This window comes from Penicillium rubens, assembly GCF_028828025.1.
Source record: "Penicillium rubens strain IBT 27055 chromosome Unknown utg000002l_segment0_segment0, whole genome shotgun sequence".
NCBI classification, from domain to species: Eukaryota; Fungi; Ascomycota; class Eurotiomycetes; order Eurotiales; family Aspergillaceae; genus Penicillium; species Penicillium rubens.
In genome coordinates, this window is record NW_026890600.1 from 2,064,536 (window position 1) to 2,083,096 (window position 18,561).

Below are 18,561 nucleotides of genomic sequence, written 5' to 3' on the forward strand. Positions count from 1 at the left end.
TACTGTATCCAGTTAGTTTTGCCTCATTTGGGCTTAGCGCCCTAATACGCCGTCACGTAACCTCCTTCGCTATTTAAAATTCGTCTCCCAAACCATGAGAAGCCAGATGATGTTGAGTGCTGTAGAAGCCCCGTCAATGGAAAACAACCTCCAGGTATGGCGGACGATACATACGCAGCGTCAGTCACGGAAGAACCAGATGAACATTGAAAAAGATGACCCGGTCCCGTACGAGCCTGTCGTCGGCGAAATCTTGGGCGAAGGCCCAACCTCCCGTATTGCACGCGTGGCGCCGGGTGTCATCATCAAATATCCACGATTCTCTTGGTGGAAATCTAAGACAGTGGCAGATAAATGGTTCGTTCGAGACATGAAGCGGAGTTTTGAGGTGGAAGAACGACTTCTGCAAATCCTAGGCCTACATCCAAGAATAATAGAGTCCGTTAGCCCCTAACTTATTGTGGACGGTGATTTGACGGACTGGCAGCTGGACCTGTGATACAGCGATGCTGGACAGGAGAATATTCTGATCTGGGGGCACTCATGGAAGACCAGCGTTGGCAGTTTGAGAATGACACAACTTCAATGCGCTCGTAAAGCATGCGGTTATACTGAGCCAAATACAATGCCCAATGCTATCTGAACTTGCGTGTCATAATCAATGCCCTTTCAATGCCGCTTCCAGATGAGCCCTTGACCCTCCACATATGGCTACTGCGCACAAACTCCTTCTCGTAAGACTCTCTGACAACTCAAGCTCGAATTCTGATGCTGGTCGTGGAGCTGATCCGCTATGGGTTCGGGGTTATATCTCTCGCATTTCCCCCTCTGTCTATGTGATGCCAGTGGGTTGGGAACGCGACCTGGGCACTTAGGGGTGCCAATATCCTTGCAAGGTATAAAGTTCATGTCTTCTTTGACCCTGCAACCGCATGTATAAATCTTGGTCGCGACGTTGACTTGGACATTCTAACTTGGAAGCGTGAGCGATTGGCCGATGAATTACCGCTTGAATAACCCACCTTGGTAATTTCAAATAGTGAATTTGTGGGCACCCGAAAGATAGACAAATGGCATGGAGTATAGCAGAAGAAGTTGGTTGTCGTACGGGCTCGAGATCAAAGGTCGCGGTTAATGATAATGTTCCTCGAACTTTCGTACATAGAAATGGCTCCCTCGGGCATAAAGCGCTCAGAGGTGGAAATAGAGCTCGTGTTCTGGTTACTGCTTGTAAATACCAATATAGGTCCCACTAGCGGAGGTATTCTGGGAAACTTCTAACAAATGTTTGCGTGCTTTAGTATTTAGGGTCTGAGAAAGAGTGGTGACAGGGGTTATGTACAGCAACCAGATAACTGTAATTTAGGGTGACTTTTGTCGAAGGGCAAATCTGAGGCCTGCGGAAAGGTACTCTAATGCAATCTGGCGCGCTCGGTATGGGTCTTGGGAAATACGAATAAAGTAAATTGGAGCTACATACATGTATGTAGGCGTTATTAAGTATCTTCCCACTCCCTATTTTCCCACCAAAACTGACCAACTTTAAGCCCCATTCTCTCAATAAATTTATATTGTGATACCTAGACGATCACGATTAGACTGGTTCTGTTGCATAGCGAGATTTATTCAAACGGAGTTCCCTATCTCGCTGCATGTGACTTGGAGTTCTCTTGATTTTTGCATTGATATATAGCGTTCTTACCAAGGGGTCAATTGAAATAAAATTCAATCTTCGTATCGCTAGATATATATGAATGCCATTGCACATACAAGAGAAGAATCAAGTTGCCTTACAATGCCAAGTCGGAACTGATAGGGCGATAGGGGCGGAGCGGGGCAGATCCGTTGTTTAGCTTCTGCATGGCGTCAATGGTGTTCCCTCTCCGCACTTAACTTCTACTTCTACTTTTGCATAACCTGCTACACCTCTATCGCAGATGGCTCAGTTCCTGCGAGGAAAGCAAGCTGGTATCCAGAAGGACCTGTCCGAGAGCTTGTCCCCGGACTTGTTCCTCCTGGACGATGTAAGTTCTTGGCATCCCAGGCATCCTCTTTTTTTCCAACTGACACCGCTGTTCTCAGTTCGCACGATGCGGTGTGAATTCGCAGATTAGTGCTATCTCATACGATCCCATACAATCCCTCATCGCAGTCGGCACCAGTGATACCCAGTTCGGAAGCGGACAGATCTATGTCTTTGGGCAACGACGGGTTTCAGTGGTCTTTCAGTTCCCGCGGAAGGCGTCCGCGCGGTTCCTTCAGTTTTGCGCCGACAAACTGATAAGCATCGACTCCAGGAATGAAATCTGCGTTTACTCCTTGGCGACTGGACGCCAGGTGGTTTCCTACACGCCCCCGGGCCATGTGACTGCTTTGTTAACGGACCCGTGCTTGGATTATGCGTTTATCGGCATGCAGAATGGTCCGTAAATTACTAGGTGGTGGAGAAGAACTGCATATTGACTGTGAATAGGTGAAATCATTGCGTACGATCTCGATCGAGAGTCCTTGACGCCGTTCAAAGTTCCGAACTTGTGGTTGGAACGAAACCCCCGCGCGCGGTTCTTCCCCGTCATTTCTCTAGAGTTCTCTCCACGAGACATTGGCAAGATCCTAGTGGGATATCCAGAGGGAGCAGTGACATTTACGTTCAAGCAAAATGTTGCTCAAAAGTACTTTGTCTACGAAATCCCACCTGGCGCACCTGGTGGAGACTCCCTACCGTCCCGCGACGTGCGCAGGCCCAAATTGACCAATGCGATCTGGCACCCCAACGGAATTTTCATTTTGACTGTTCATGAAGACTCAAGCCTAGTGCTCTGGGATACGAAGGATGGCCGCAAACTCCATGCCCGGACTATCCAGACACCCAATGTCGACCAACCAGGTGCTGGCAGACCAGGCTCACCTGGCGAGCCTGCTGGACCCAAAGAGCCAGTCACAAAGGCTATTTGGTGCGCAAAAAGTAACCCGGATGACACTGGTCTTTTGGTGGCTGGTGGTCGACCAGTAGGCGATCAGAGCAAGGGCCTCGTTTTCCTCGACATGGGCCCAACCCCCAATTATCAGACGTCCTCCTGGCAAATCCTGTCTACTTACCTCGAGCGCCCGCGGCGACAAATAAACCTTTCAGTCCCACCGGGAGCTAAGGTTGTCGACCTCTGCCTCATCCCCCGATCCTCGCCCTACTTCAATGGCGCCCATGATCCAATCGCACTTATCGCTATGCTATCCTCGGGGGAAATTGTTTCCCTGAGTTTCCCCAGCGGACACGCAATAACTCCTACTAACATGCTTCATCCGTTCCTCTCTTTCGTCCACCCCTTTGTAAATAAAGCTGTGCTTACTCCCGTTGATCGGTCGGTGTGGCTTGGTTTGAAAGAGCGCCGGTTGCAGGGACCGAAATTTGCTCTGGGCGGCGCAGAAGCGAAGAATCCTCTCAAACGCTTTGAGAACCGCAACGTCATTTCGACCGCCCACGCAGATGGGACAGTCCGCCTCTGGGACTGTGGGCACGATGATGAAATCGAGAACGGCGACGTGGTTCAAGTTGATCTTGCCCGCGCCATAGGCCGAGTCAGCAACATCGAGGTGACCGAAATGTCTCTCGCCAGCGGCACAGGCGAAATGTCTATTGGACTCAAGTCCGGCGAGCTTGCTGTCTTCCGATGGGGCAATAACCCCTCATACGGGAGTGAGGAGCCTCCCGGTGTCAATCAAGGACCAGGGAAGCTGACTACGATAACTAAGCGAACGGATCCTGGTCTCAAGACGGGAATGCTACCTCTGACTCTTTTGGATATGCAACAAGGTCCGGTGACGGCGTTGAAGCATGGGCTGGTTGGATTTGTAGCGGCCGGTTACCAAAGTGGTACTTTGGTCATTATAGATCTGCGCGGACCAGCCATCATACACACCGCACATTTAGCAGACCTGATCAAGGGACCGAAGCGGAGCGGTTTCCTCAGGAACCGTGGCTCGGAGGAAGTCAAACCAGAATGGCCCACTCAGATCGAATTTGGTGTGATGACTTTGGACGGCGAAGGTAATTAGGCACGGCTTGCACTTGCGAATCAGACTAGTGTGCTAACTATGTTATAGACTACTCAAGCATCTGCTGCTTTGTCGGCACGAATAGGGGCAATGTGGCAACATTCAAGATCCTCCCTGGTTCCAATGGCACCTACGAAGCTGCTTTTGCTGGATCATCGGTCGTTGAAGACAAGGTGATCAGTGTCATTCCCATAGATGCCGACTCTGGCGGTCTTGCTCTGGCCACACCAAGTGTAGTCGGAGGCTTAAGAAATGGCGTCAAAGTTAATGGTGTCGTCATTGCTGTGACTGCCTCTGGCTGTCGAATCTTCAAGCCCCCAACATCAAAGGGTGCACACAAGACATGGGATGACTATCTCTGTGACTCAGCAGCCGTCGTCAAGACTGAAGGACGAGGCTACAGCTTGGTTGGTCTCTTCGGTGACGGCCACGCGCGAGCATTCTCGATCCCCGCTCTTCGAGATATTGGTTGCACCAAGATTAACCATATTGCGGACATGCGACGCCTGTCAGAATCTTGCATCACCCCTACTGGAAACATCATGGCATGGGTCGGTCCGTCAGAAATTGGAATGTTCAATGTCTGGGGTAGTGGAAGCGGACTGTATGTGTCCTCATACATTCGCTGAAACATGGTGCTAATGCTGACGCTGCCCACAGGCACCCTTCAAAAGACAAACTTTTCAACCCAGAAGCTGTGGTTCCCCCGCGTCCTACCATCACGAACGTCCAATGGATCTCCGGTACACAATACATTTCGCCGGCTGACATGGACATTCTGAGTACGTCAACCCCCGACGATGCCTTCCTAACTTTAATCTAACCTCAAATCTAGTCGGCGGTCCGGACCGACCTCCATCGAAGGGGATGATCGAACAAATGAAATTCGAAGAGCAAGAACGTCGGAAAGCCCAAAAAGAAGGACGGACCCCACCGACAACGGCAGGTGGCAGTCAGGAGAGCTACTGGTCTTCCATGTCACGTCAAGTCCAAGAACGCACGGAGCGCCTCGGGATTGTCGGAGATAGCATGGACAGGCTAGAGGAGAACAGCAGCGGCTTTGCTAACGATGTCAGCAAATACGTACAGCAACAAAAGAAGAAAGCTGTCTTGGGCGGTAAGTCGATCTTCCTTCAGGTCCACAGACCTATGTATAGTGTTTAACCCCCTTGCATAACTGTCGCTGACCGGTATTTCACAACAGCACTTGGTTCGAAGTTTGGCTTTTAGGCGATCTCTCCTAGTGAGTATTAGGACTTTCAAAATGGTTTAACTATACAGAGTAGGGGTCTTCATCTTTTTTTCCTTTTTCCCCCGGCGTCAGGCTAGTTAGGCTTATTGCGCCTGGGATGTGATAACTAGTGATAGATCACTTTGCAATATCATCCCTCCACTTCTTGACTTACCGCCTCAAGTTGGATCCAACTTGATCATACTCCATACAATTGTAGGTATTTATTTGTTTTTTTGGTAAATTTAAAGCAGAAGGCTGGTTTGACACTAATCCATGCCCTGGTAGATGACTGGGAGTCGGTCTTATGTGGTACAAAAACGGCCTTGCAGCTGTTCCTGTTAGACATATTTAAGGGAAAGTAATATGAATGGCAGATTGAAGGCTGTCGGGATCCAAAATTATACCAATTCTATTTCAAAGACCTATAGTAAATGTCGATCCAGGGGAGCAACATGGAAAATCAGTCCAAGGTTCGTAAACATGGCGTTCTGGCTGTCATTAAATAGCATTCAAAAAAGTAAGAGTTTAAAAGCAAAGAAACCACTCCTGCGAGACGGCGGTACACCATGATTTAGTGTACCATGAGCTCGGGCTGAGGCTGATGGGTTGGCTTGGCAGCATCATCCTTGGGTTCTGTGTCGTCGCCCATCTCGACATCGTCGTCACCATCGCCGCCCTCTTCCTCATCAAGGTCATCCTCATCGTCGTCACTCTCCGCCTCGAGATCTTCACTCTCAGCATCGGAGATCTCTTCTTCCTCATCCTCCTTGCCAGCAGGGGCATCGGCTCCTTCCATCTCGTGGTCATCGCCTTCGGCGGGCTTGTTGGATTCCTCGAGCTCTTTGAGGAGCGCAGCCTCGAGCTCGCGCTCCTCGGCACCGTAGGCTGCACTATCATCGTCGAGACCATCGGCCTCGGGCTGGTCAGGCGGGTACTCTGCAGGGGCAGAGTCATCGGAATCCCTGTGGAGAAGAAAAAAAAGTAAATAAAAGCCCCATCAGGCATGTAAACAAACAAAACAAGGGATCTCACCATTTGATGGCGAAGCGGGTCACACGGGGCTTCTCAGCGAGGACATTGCGGCGAATACGCTCGATAACGGGCTTCGCAGGGGGCTCCGCTGCCAGCTCTTCGCTGTCGTATTCGTTGTTCACGTAGTAGCCAACCCGGACGAATTCTCGGCCGTCGTAGCTGCAGGTGAGCAGGATGACGGTGACGCCGAGCATCTCTGAAGTAGGAATGCGCTTGACATCAGGTGCATCGGCCTCGAAGATGAACTTATTCACTCCGACAGGAATGGGTCCGACGAGGAGGGAATCGAGTTCTTGGTCATACTCGGAGCTGTGATGGTTAGACCCTGCAGAATTGGTAGGAAATAGGGAGTGTTGGGAGGCTGGACGTACGAAGTGGCGGATCCGACGTAGGTGAGTTTCCATTCCAAATCTGAAAGGACTCGTTAGGAGATTCGACTAGGAAGATTGGGATCAGGTCAGTACTCACCTTTCTGAAGCTGCTCAAGGCACTCAAACGTGATTTCGAATTGGTAAGGGGCGGTGAAAGGAGCCGGGTTGTTGAGGTTTTTCACCCCGAGTAGTGAGACGACGGACATTGTGATAAGATATGAGAGTGCTTAGAGTATGTAAGAGTATGTACGGGAGATTGAAAAGTTGAAGAGGCAAGAGTAGAATGTTGTATAAACAGAGGGGGGTGTGGAAAGAAGAAGGAAATAGGGAAATCAAGAGAAATCAACAGGTCCACAAGAATGCAGTTTACTCTCAACCCCTCTAGCTGAATGCGAGGAGCCCATCGATCGACGCGCCTTTCGCGTCCCTCGCATTGTCCTCACCGCCCGCACGTGACCCCAATTTCACTACCCGGGCAACTTGCATCACCAGCCATCGCAGCTTTGCTCTCTCCCTCTTAGCGATCATTTGCTATCAGACACATTGCGGCTGAGGGTTATCTCGTAAAAAGTGGCTGTGCTCCACCTTAACCCTTGACCATCGGAAGATTCGTCTTTATTCTAACTTAAATCTGACATCATCGCGCAAACCCTGCTTCGCTTGCGCCGTGAACCTGTGACTTTACTAGTTGCTCACTTTTCTTCGACCTTGCAGTTATCGCACTAATCATCCCACCATGGCGGATGATGAAGCGGAGGCTGCCTTCTTTCAGGCTCAAGCCTTGAAGCCCGATTCCCAATCCCCCACCGAGGAGCAGGAAGGTGATAACTCAGACGCAGAATCAGATGACTACGACCCCTCACTGGCGTTGGGAGATCAGTACTCGGCCTCCTTTCCCGAGTCAAAGAAACCTGATGCCGACCCCGCTGATGCAGCTCCCTCGGATGAGACCGAAGATTCCATCCCCAACCCGGCCGTCGCCTCGGATGCAAACGTCGCCTCGGAAGTAGACGCAGACGCTGGCCAGACCAGTAACTCCCCGGACCCTTCTCACAACCCCTCACGTGCTGAGTCGTCGACCCCCGCGCCAGCATCTGCTGCTGAGGCACAGCCCAAGACCCGAACAATTGGCGGATTTGAGGTTGATTATGATGAGGATGACGAGGGTGATGCGGAGTATGAGCCGCCGGCTGTACTTGGGGGCGAAGATGTGAATGCTATGCCTGTGACCATGTCTGAAGATCCCAGCTCAGGAAATGCAATGCAAAACACTTCCCCTGTTGTATCATCACACCAAGCTGAGCAGGGACCTGCCAGTGGACCAGATGTTGCCAATAGTTCTTATTCTCCTGATCCTGTTCATAATATTGATCCCTCTTCTGTTCCTGGCCAATCGCACTGGGCTGCGCAAGACTTGCAATCCGCAACCATGCAGAACAGTACTGCCCCTACTCCTGTACCTGACTCTCCAGCTTCAAAGGGTCGTCTGGCCCACGACCGTGTCGGCATGCTGGAAGACCGGATTCGAGAGGATCCCCGAGGTGATATCCCCGCTTGGTTGGAGTTAATTGCCGAGCACAGAAGCCGCAACAGATTAGACAGCGCACGCGAGACCTATGAGCGGTTCTTGAAGCTGTTCCCCATGGCGGTAAGCCTGCCTTTGCCCCCATCTCTTTGTGCTTTCTTTTTCTTTCTCGGTTATGTATAAAATTCTAACGGGATACATCATAGGCCGACCAGTGGGTCGCTTATGCCAGCATGGAGTCTGAGCTCAACGAATTCTTCCGCTTGGAGCAGATCTTCAACCGGACACTCCTGACGACCCCCAGCGTTCAGCTCTGGTCCGTCTACCTTGATTACGTCCGGCGTCGTAATCCTTTGACTACAGATGCCTCTGGCGAGGCGAGGAAGACGATTTCATCGGCATATGATATGGCCATTCAATATGTCGGGATGGACAAGGATTCCGGAAACATCTGGGCAGACTACATCGAGTTCATCCGCTCCGGCCCAGGCGTCGTTGGTGGATCTGGATGGCAGGATCAGCAAAAGATGGATCTACTGCGAAAGGCCTACCAACGAGCCATTGGCGTGCCGACCCAAGCCGTTAATGCTCTCTGGAAGGAGTATGATCAATTCGAGATGAACCTAAACAAGCTCACGGTAGGCTGAACAGTACTCGATTCCAACTGGCTTGTATTAACCTTTTCTACCAGGGTCGCAAATTCCTTCAAGAACATTCGCCGTCCTACATGACTGCGCGTAGCTCATACACCGAATTGCAAAACATCACTCGCGATCTGGTTCGCACTTCGCTCCCACCGATGCCTCCCCTTCCGGGATCTGAAGGCGATGTTGAATTCTCAGCACAAGTAGATATCTGGAAGCGCTGGATCGCATGGGAAAAAGAAGATCCACTGGTTCTGAAAGAGGAAGACCCTGCTGCTTACAAGGCACGCGTGGTCTACTTCTACAAGCAGGCACTCATGGCACTTGCGTTCTTTCCTGAGATGTGGTTTGATGCAGCTGAGTTCTGCTTCTTGAACAACATGGAGGATGATGGGACACAGTTCTTGAAGAATGGCATTGAAGCAAACCCTGAGAGCTGTTTACTGACGTTCAAACGCGCGGACCGACTGGAGGTTACCTCGGATTCGGAACAGGACTCCGCCAAGCGTGCTGCCAAGGTCCGGGAACCGTACGACAAATTGCTTGATGCACTTTACGAGTTGATCAATAAAGCTCGCAACCAGGAAACCCAGGATGTCGCGCGCATCGAAGCTTATTTTGCTCCACAAAACGTGGAAAGCCAGCCTGCAAATGAGGATGAGGATGATCCCGAAGCCAAAGAGAGAGAAGCCGCCAAGACAGCACAGGTTGATGCGGTTCGGAAGGCCCATTCTGTTCAGATCAATACTATCTCTAAAACCGTCTCATTCGCGTGGATTGCTCTCATGCGTTCGATGCGTCGAATCCAGGGTAAAGGAAAACCGGGAGAACTGGCTGGCTCTCGCCAAATTTTTGCCGAAGCCCGGAAGCGCGGTCGGATTACTAGCGATGTTTATATCGCGAGTGCTCTGATGGAGTACCATTGCTACAAAGACCCCGCGGCCACCAAGATCTTCGAAAGGGGTGCAAAATTATTCCCGGAGGATGAGCACTTTGCGCTCGAATACTTGAGGCATCTGCTTGACATCAATGATACTATCAGTAAGTCTACATTCCATGTTTCTGAGAGCTTTACTGACCACTGCGAAAGATGCCAGAGCGGTGTTCGAAACGACCGTCAGGAAACTGACTTCCAACCCGGAAAACGTGCACAAAGCTAAGCCCATCTTTTCCTTCCTCCACGAGTATGAGTCTCGCTACGGTGACCTCACCCAAGTGATCAACTTGGAGAACCGCATGCGTGAACTATACCCGGAGGACCCTGCTCTGGAACAATTCGCCAATCGTTACTCCAACTCCAACTTCGACCCTACATCAGTGCAACTGATTTTGTCCCCGTCCCAGACAAAGCCAAAGACCCACATGCCAGGAATCTCGGCGGACACTCACGGTTCTCCAATGGCCAGATACCTGGATACCTCCCTTAATTCACCTAAAAGACCCTATCCCATTGATGATTACGATGAAGATTCAGGTCGCCCACGGAAGTTTGTTCGCGCTGAGTCGCCAATGAAGAGCGCGCAAGCTCGGCGTCTCGATCAGCCGAAACGAGTACAACAGTTGAACGGCCAGAGCACCTCATACAGACCCCAAGGATCTCCAGCTCCCCTGCCTCGTGAAGTGGTGAACCTCTTGAGCATCCTGCCCCCTGCGGCTGCCTATAACATCACTCGTCTTTCTCCCGAGAAAATGATAGATCTTCTTCGTCACGTTGAAATTCCTTCCGACGTTTCGCAGATACAGATCCCGCAAGCTGCACACGGACCAGGTGGAGGCCAAACCCCGGGACTGAACCCCTACTCCGGTAAGTCTCATCATCTATCTCTCCCATAATTGCATTCTCACTGACATACCATCCACAGGTGGTTACCGTTAATCCCGTGGTTGTTTGCTTCCCCCTGGGGACCACGGTTCACTTGCGGTGTAAATCTCTTGCTCTCTGCTTTCGCGATTTCTTTTCCACGGCGCACAAAATATCCCGATTTGTCTTTGAGGACTTGATGCCCAGCTCTTTTTTCCCTGGGCATTTCATGAAACATGGTCGGGGCATACGTGGTTGTTCAGAGCCCAGCCCCTTTTGCATCTTCCCCCGGCGTTGATCTACCTGGCATTTATTTTTTTTTTCTATTTTTTCTCAAATAGGGCCACAGGCCATCAATTTCTGCTTGCTGGTTCGGTGGACCCAACCATGCTTTGTACAGACTCAGATAAGCAGTTAATCTCACAATTGACTCCAGGAAGCACCTTGCGCACGAAAATTCGTAAAGAATCAATCCGTCATTTTAGGAGTAAATGAGACCCATACACTCCTTCGTGTATAGATCTTAGGTCCATATGGCCTGGACTCGCCTGATATTGCAATATCCACGGACATAAGCTTAAAGCAACCTTGGAACCTTGGGTACCCTCGTGGAATGGTGGGGTAGTGGGGCCCTACGTCATTTTATACTCCTAATGTCCAATCCAAAAGCCCTACCTAGGTAGGAAATGTTTCTTAGCTTACACAGTTGCGATAGTGCTGGGGAAACCCACCACAGCCTCAACTTCATACATAGACGTAAAACTGCCCATTGGGTTCTAGTGTTGCATGGCACCTCCGCTCAAAATGCCCTCGACCTTTTCGATGGCTTCGCATCGGGATACTGTTCCCGATGGAAGTCGCTCACACACCCATCGGGGTTATCTTTGAGATTCCCATCACAACACGCGAACGTAAAGCACTCTGGGAAATCCTCGCGCATCTCATCGGTGTCCACTTCAAACTCATCGTAATTGTCGACATAAAGATCGTCGCCAGTGGGCTCACTCGGTTCTATTATGCATTAACTTATCGAGCATACTACACTGCGATCTCCATTTTAAGCAGTCATACCTGGATGATATCGACAGATTTCCTTCGTATTTGTCGTGACATCGAGCTCCTTCTCGCAATTGGCGCAAAACGCGTAGCGTGGTACTTGTCTCTTATTGTTGCCAGAGCTCTCTTCGGTATTGGTATCAGTATCTGTCACTACCAGTTGGCTCTCGGCTTCTTTGCAAGCCTGGTCGTTTTTTGCACAGATGGATTTCAGAACCGCGCGTAGCGTCTTGTTGGACGCGTCGTTGATCGCGCGACCGAGCGTTGTGGCCTCCAGCACTTCCTCGGCAATTGGCATGATGGTGTCTTAGCGTTGGCTGGTTTGACTTCGTTCCTTCGTGGTTGTTAATTTGAAAAGTGGGTGAATGGGTGCGATAACTATCCGCGCTAATGCACCCAGCACGGCTCGGGCCTATTATGTCTTTTTTGGTTCTCTTCTTCCATGCACTAGCACGGATAGCCAAGTGGGCCATTCTCACTTTTTCTCCGAATTTACCTTTGGTTCAAACCGCAACACAAACAAGCAGATACATCGGCCATGTCAATTGCTTACACAGCGGTGGCCAAAGTATTGAGTGAACATGTTAGATTTTTGTATGGGTTGTTAGGTTTATACAGACTTTATAGGTACACTAATCTATTCGGTTCTAACATATGACGTGAAACCGCGAGTTAAGTGAGCGATAGAAATACTGAAGTCGACTTACTGAAGTATTCATCCATTCCTCACTTTGATCGCACTTCATATCCTGAAGGCCTGTTCCTTCCTATCATGTCCATACCGAGTTTTTCCCAGCCTTTCTCGAGCCCCAATGATATCGAATAATATGATATCGTGCACTGACTTATACGTAAGTGATGAAGCAGCACTAAGAACAACCAGCTTTGGCAGCTTCACGGCCACTCTACTAAAGTGCACCAACAGAGGTTAAAGGAATGCTGTTGGCTATATGTAGACCATTTGATAATATGTCGATTATACCCATCTCGCTCAGGCCTGTACTTTGCTCTACACTGCTGCTTGGAGAGTTTTGGGGACATGTCCTTTGCGACGACACTACATATATACCTATGTAGGTAGCCCCATCGGAATCTGATTCATAGTTGTGGTTATGCGCTCTACGTACCCCAAATTCGTACGGACCGGATTGGGAGATTATGTCTTCAGTCCGTTTACTTCATGTTTCCATTACGACTGCCTGTCGGCTGTTTACCCTGTCTCGGGTACAGGCAAGAGCCCTTTCGTCAACAACCGTCTGGCTCACTGGCTAATCGCCTAGCTAGATTGCCATCCGGTCTTGTTATGCCAAGCATAATCGCTTAAGGCAGACGAGGTATGTTTGTCTAACGGAGCTGGCCGCTGCAAATTGCAAGGATACAAGTACATAGTTACTACATTATGATATTCGTTATTGATGCAGAAACAGCTTAAAATTAACCATATACGATATGGAAGAAATGGAAAACCCTTCAATTCTGAGCCTTCGGTAGCTATTCTAGGATCTCAACTAAAAGTGCGAGATATGTGAAGCAGCATACCTGATATCGCCATATATTAGACAGGGCGGAATTTGACCGAGTTTGTTTTAATTGTCATGGGCGTCGTGCTTGTGGGCGTCGTGCCTAACTAGTTAGAGCCTGCTATACCTACCATATTCATTATAAACAAACTATTATCTTAAATAAAAGTGCGAGATATCTAAGCACTACGGTACCTAGTATTGTTAAGTAAATATATAGTATATATAAGTACCTTCTATTCATATAGATCGGACTCTGACTACAGTTAAAATAGGAAAGTCTCTAACTCTAAGCCTTCGATAACTAGCTATTTTATAATATTAACTAAAAGTGCGAGATATATGAAGTAGTATACTCCGTACCTAATATCGTATTATTTAGGGCGAAATTTAGCCGAGTTATTTTAATTGTTATAGATTTCGTGCCTTGCTCGTCGTGCTTGTGATTTTCGCGCTTATAGTCGTGCTTAGTCGTGCTTGTGGTCGTCTTGCCTAGTTAGAGCCTACTACCTAGGTATACCTACTATATTTATTATTGCGGAGCGAAGCGAAGCAATATTAAATCATAAGGCCCCCTATACCCGATTACGTAATCACTAATGAGGTCGAAATCCATAGGAATTCTGCCAAAGTTAGGCGGCTAAATTCTGATCGCTGTAAAACGGCATAATGAGCCCTAAAAACGGGATATATTTGCTTCACTCTGTATGACGTATCTAGGGACGTAAGGCCCTAAAAATCCCTAGTAATCGAGCTATTATCTCAAGTGAAAGTGCAGTGCGAGATATCTAAGCAATAGGGTACCTAGTATTGTTAGGCAAACATATAGTATACATAAGTACCTTTTATTTATATAGGCCGGACTTTGACTACAATTGTTATACGACGGCAGTTCCTAAGTACTATGTAGGTACAAATAATTAACTATAGTAATGGTATACATTACCTACATATGTACATAGGTAGACATGCTGTCTTCTCAGGCTGCTCCTGCCATATAAATGCTAGCACCTACTTGAAAGGTACACCTTCCTTCTTCCATGCTCTACCTTTTCTCAACTACACCTGCAGGTATAAAAGCACTTACTTCCCTCGGCGCTTTCTTCTTTCTCCTTCTTCCTTCTTCATCCACTCTTCTTTACTTTGTCCTGCGCACTTCGGATTCTTCCACTTATCTGCATAGCCGAAAGCATTTCTTACTTTGACGTCAAAGGCATTTGACATCCGCGATTACCTTCGCCATATCCTCTTCTACGATCGTCACCTCAAGCTCACTCAGGCTGCAGTCTTTGCTTTGTAAGTGACCATCCTGCTAATATCTGTTCTTCCCCTACACCGAGCCCGAGCGAAGCAAAGAAACGAATGGTTTCTCCTTCGCTCGTGCAGTCTCACCACCCTGCTCTCAGAACAACCTCAGTCCACAGTATCCATCTTACTTCCTGACTTCGCATCCTTGACCAAGTACAGAAGTGAGCTCAAAAGAAAGAGATGCCAAAAACACCTAACTAACAAAAAGTGATCAATAGGAGCATCAACCATCATGGCCCCAAAAAAGGCCATGAACCCTTCAACGGAGGATGGAGATGAGCACAGGTCCCGTTCTGGCCATCGACCTGCATCCTCGTCCAAGCTTCAATCTACCCCCACTTCTACTGCAGCCACGAAGACATCTTCAAAGCCTCCTCACTCCTCTTCATCCTCCCGTCAACCCAAGCTCAGCCTTGATCTTCCCATGCGTCCTTCTGCCCCTCCACCAAAGCCTCTGGACCCGCGCCAGGCCCAAGAGCTGCGGGACCACAAGGCCAAATTGGAAGAAGACGCAAGACGCAAAAGAGAGGCAGAAAGCACTGCTTGGATGCGCCGCACTCATTATGACCCTGAAACGGGTGAGCAGCGAAAGCCCAAGAGCACTGGTTCCAGTAGCAGTGACTCCCCCATTCGTCGAGTCGAAACTCCTCCAGAACTCCCCCCTAACTGGACCGCGGAGGAGAAGGCCAACTATGAGCGCCTCGCAAGAGAAGGTGTGAAAGTGGCTGTTTTTGAGCAACACCGACTTGACCAAGAGAAGATTATCCGACACAAAGATTACATGACAGTTGCCTGGGATGGCTGCAAGAACATTGACATTCCCTGGCATCGATTCAAAGTTAGGCCTTCTTCTGTAAGTTTCCGACCGATAATTTCTAATTGCTCTACTTGTGGATAATGAGTTTTGCTAACCCGTTTTTCTAGGGTGCCCAAGAGGAGACTCAAATTCAGCGTCGTGTTGGCTATAACACTTCCGGCAAAGAGGTCGAGGTTATGATGAATGCGTACCCGATCACTTCTTTCCCGGATAAGGCTGTTTACCAGTACGAGGTGAGTATTTTCCATTCCTGTTCAATATCATTGTTTGCTCATCAATTACCAGATCAATGTTCTGCACGGTGACCAAAATGAAACCGACAGGCGGGTCCTCAGAAAATGCTGGAACAGTGAGACCCGAAAGGCACACATTCCCGATGGTATCTGGGACGGTGGAAGAATCTGCTGGTAAGTGCTATATCCTTCTGGTTGCTGCTATGGATTTTCTAACCTGTGTTATTGCAGGTCGCTGCGAAACTTTGGTGACTGGAATGAGGTTATCGAGATTAAGGGCGAATACACCCGAGACATCAAAACTCTTGCTACTGTCGACGAGCTCAAACGGAATCCTGCCTTCAGAATATCCGTCATTCAGACGCGAAAGATCAATCTGTCTGTGATCAACGCCTGGCTGCAGAACCGCCGTGAACTGGATGAACTCGTGATTGAATCTCTGAGTAAGTTCACTCATCTTTTCGGTATTGTCCCTTTTTTCGATTCACTAAGCTGACAGCGACAGGCTTCCTTGATCATTTGCTCCGTGAATGGCCCACCAAACAATTTGCTGCAATCAAGCGGGCGTTCTTCTTTGACAAGCTCGGAGAGGACGAGGAGCTGAAGCAGGAGTTTTACCAGCCGCTCGCCAATATGGGTGCTTCCGTTTACCGAGGCATCTACCAAGCAATTAAGCCAACTCCGGTAAGGCCCTATCTGTTTATTCGAATTGAAGATTGGAAAACTGACGTTCAATTATAGCATGGTCTGATCCTCAATGTTGATGTCGCCCACTGTGTCTTCTTTTCTCGTATCAGTCTTATGGGCTATATGATGAATGTGAATGGGTGGAACGATAAGTCAACCCTGGTCAGGAATCTTCAGTCAACTCGCGACGAATATGGCGGCACGAAGGAATCGAGGTATTTTGCACAGGTGAACAAGAAGATTCAGGGTCTTCGAGTGGCACCCAACTACGAGGGTTGCCCTTTCAAGATGAAGAGTTTCATCGTCAAGGGCCTGATTCATGCAAAGCCCAAGGAATTCTTCATTGATTACTACGACAAGGCTACAGGGAAGTCCAATCGAATCCACCTCGAAGAGTACTTCATGAGACGGTACAACATCCGCCTCGAATATCCCAATATGCTCTTGGTCGAGATGCAAAAGGAAGATGTCCATTACCCAGCCGAGTTCCTGGTTATCAAGGGCCTTCAGAGATACCGCTACAAGCTTACCGACGTGCAGGCGGCACAGATGATTCAATGGTGTGCGACCAGGCCGCCGAAACGTCTGGCCAATGCTCGCCAGTCCAAGGATCTTCTCCAGCATAAGAACGATCCGATTCTGAAACTTTACGGCATGAAGATCAGTGACCAAATGATTAAGACCAAAGCCCGCCTCCTTCCGAGCCCCGAGATTCAGTTCGGGGGCAACCGCAAACATAACCCTCAGCATTCGGGAAGCTGGGATCTCCGCGGTAAGAAGTTTTACAAACCCAATGAAAAGCCTCTTGTGGCTTGGGGCGTCGGGTACTTTGCCGGGCACCGCAAGTCAATCAACGAGAACCAGACTGTCAACTTTGTTGAGCAATTAGTGAAGATGTACAGAAGCATGGGTGGTGAGGTGATTGGCCGACCAGTTATCAAGGCACTGACCGAAGACATTGGTATGGGTGTCAAAAGGCTTTACGACACGACCGCGGCGGAGCACAAGAGAGAGCCCCAGCTCATGGTATTCATCGTTCCTGACAAGGACTCTTTTGTCTATCTTCGCATCAAGAAGTCTTCCGACTGCCGATATGGCACTCCCTCTCAGGTGCTCCAAGCTGCACACTGTATAAACAATAGGCCTCAATATCACGCGAATGTTCTCATGAAGGTGAATGCAAAGCTTGGTGGAATCACAGCTCGGGCTGTCCCTAAGTCGAAGAGTTCAGGCCTTCGCCCTGGCTCCATGATTATTGGGGCAGATGTCACTCACCCAATGATGGGGGTGTGGACTCCGTCACTGGCGGCCATGTCGGTTTCCGCAAATTCCACTGCAACTCGCTACATGGGTGGATGTGAGACCAATGGAGATCGAATTGAGATCATCCGGGACAAAGTGGTCGAGTACATCCTACACCCCATGGTGGCTGAGTGGAAAGCAACTGTTGGGGGTGGTAAGGCTCCTGAGTATGTCTACTATTTCCGTGACGGTGTGTCTGCGTCAGAATACCAGAGAATCCTTTCAGAGGAGGTCCCTGCAATCCGCTTTGCCATTGCGCATGCGTGTGGTCAGCCGGTCTGGGGCGGCAAGATGTGTGTTGTGGTTGCCAACAAGCGCCACCATCTTCGAGCGTTCCCTGACCCCAAGAATCGCGCAGCCGCGGACAGCCACGGCGGCCCCCTGCCGGGCACTCTCATTGATCGAGACGTGACTAGCCCACATGACTGGGACTTCTTGCTCTACACGCACATTGCTCTACAGGGAACTCCTCGCCCGGTCCATTACCATGTCCTGTTGGATGAGATGGGTCTTAAACCTAATGACCTTGAGGGCATGATCAATGATCATTGCTACCAGTACATCCGCTCGACAACCTCCGTCTCTGTCCACCCTGCAATCTACTATGCCCACTTGATTTCGGTTCGTGCCCGTCACCACGAGGACGTTCCTATTACCTCTGGCCCCCAAAGTGGCCCGGAGGTGAAAATGACGAACCCGAAGCCCAAGGAGCCTCGAGCCAAGAGATTGCTTCCCATTGAAGGCACCTCAAACAGGCTGGCTCTGGGTATGTGGTACGTCTAGTCCAGCTGTAACATTTATACGGTTGCAGACAAGTTTTACCTTGTTCACTTTATGACCTTGCCGGTTCCCTTCCAAGGCCTTAAGACACGGTTTCCTTGTTTATGAACTGCTTTGCGACTACTCCACGTTTTTTTTCTCTTTCTATCTTTCCCCATGTTATGCTCGAACGGGATTTCGATGGCATTGCTTTTGCGA

At 49.4% G+C, this 18,561-nt stretch overlaps 6 protein-coding genes across 6 annotated transcripts; 4 read left to right on the forward strand and 2 right to left on the reverse strand.

Annotated features, from left to right (window-relative positions):
- Window positions 1-94: 94 nt before the first annotated feature.
- Window positions 95-454, forward strand: N7525_003249 (uncharacterized protein; the record flags this gene model as incomplete). The annotated part of the gene is made up of 1 exon (XM_061212647.1): window positions 95-454. One exon carries the CDS (start codon window positions 95-97, stop codon window positions 452-454), a length of 360 nt encoding a protein of 119 aa, XP_061069668.1.
- Window positions 455-1,937: 1,483 nt separating this feature from the next.
- Window positions 1,938-5,283, forward strand: N7525_003250 (uncharacterized protein; the record flags this gene model as incomplete). Its single annotated transcript, XM_002559305.1, has 7 exons — window positions 1,938-2,024; window positions 2,083-2,422; window positions 2,474-4,045; window positions 4,102-4,657; window positions 4,714-4,835; window positions 4,889-5,170; window positions 5,258-5,283. The coding sequence occupies 7 exons, from the start codon at window positions 1,938-1,940 to the stop codon at window positions 5,281-5,283; spliced, it is 2,985 nt and encodes a 994-aa protein (XP_002559351.1).
- Window positions 5,284-5,858: 575 nt separating this feature from the next.
- On the reverse strand, window positions 5,859-6,896 carry asf1 (nucleosome assembly factor ASF1; the record flags this gene model as incomplete). The annotated part of the gene is made up of 4 exons (XM_002559304.1): window positions 5,859-6,249; window positions 6,320-6,628; window positions 6,691-6,730; window positions 6,788-6,896. 4 exons carry the CDS (start codon window positions 6,894-6,896, stop codon window positions 5,859-5,861), a joined length of 849 nt encoding a protein of 282 aa, XP_002559350.1.
- Window positions 6,897-7,426: 530 nt separating this feature from the next.
- rna14 (cleavage polyadenylation factor subunit RNA14) lies at window positions 7,427-10,735 on the forward strand (the record flags this gene model as incomplete). Its single annotated transcript, XM_002559303.2, has 5 exons — window positions 7,427-8,338; window positions 8,422-8,853; window positions 8,907-9,900; window positions 9,950-10,663; window positions 10,722-10,735. 5 exons carry the CDS (start codon window positions 7,427-7,429, stop codon window positions 10,733-10,735), a joined length of 3,066 nt encoding a protein of 1,021 aa, XP_002559349.2.
- Window positions 10,736-11,459: 724 nt separating this feature from the next.
- N7525_003253 (uncharacterized protein) lies at window positions 11,460-12,014 on the reverse strand (the record flags this gene model as incomplete). The annotated part of the gene is made up of 2 exons (XM_002559302.2): window positions 11,460-11,671; window positions 11,732-12,014. The coding sequence occupies 2 exons, from the start codon at window positions 12,012-12,014 to the stop codon at window positions 11,460-11,462; spliced, it is 495 nt and encodes a 164-aa protein (XP_002559348.2).
- A 2,762-nt stretch (window positions 12,015-14,776) lies between these two features.
- N7525_003254 (putative eukaryotic translation initiation factor eIF-2C4) lies at window positions 14,777-18,366 on the forward strand (the record flags this gene model as incomplete). The annotated part of the gene is made up of 6 exons (XM_061212648.1): window positions 14,777-15,397; window positions 15,469-15,594; window positions 15,647-15,768; window positions 15,826-16,037; window positions 16,100-16,278; window positions 16,336-18,366. 6 exons carry the CDS (start codon window positions 14,777-14,779, stop codon window positions 18,364-18,366), a joined length of 3,291 nt encoding a protein of 1,096 aa, XP_061069669.1.
- Window positions 18,367-18,561: the final 195 nt, after the last annotated feature.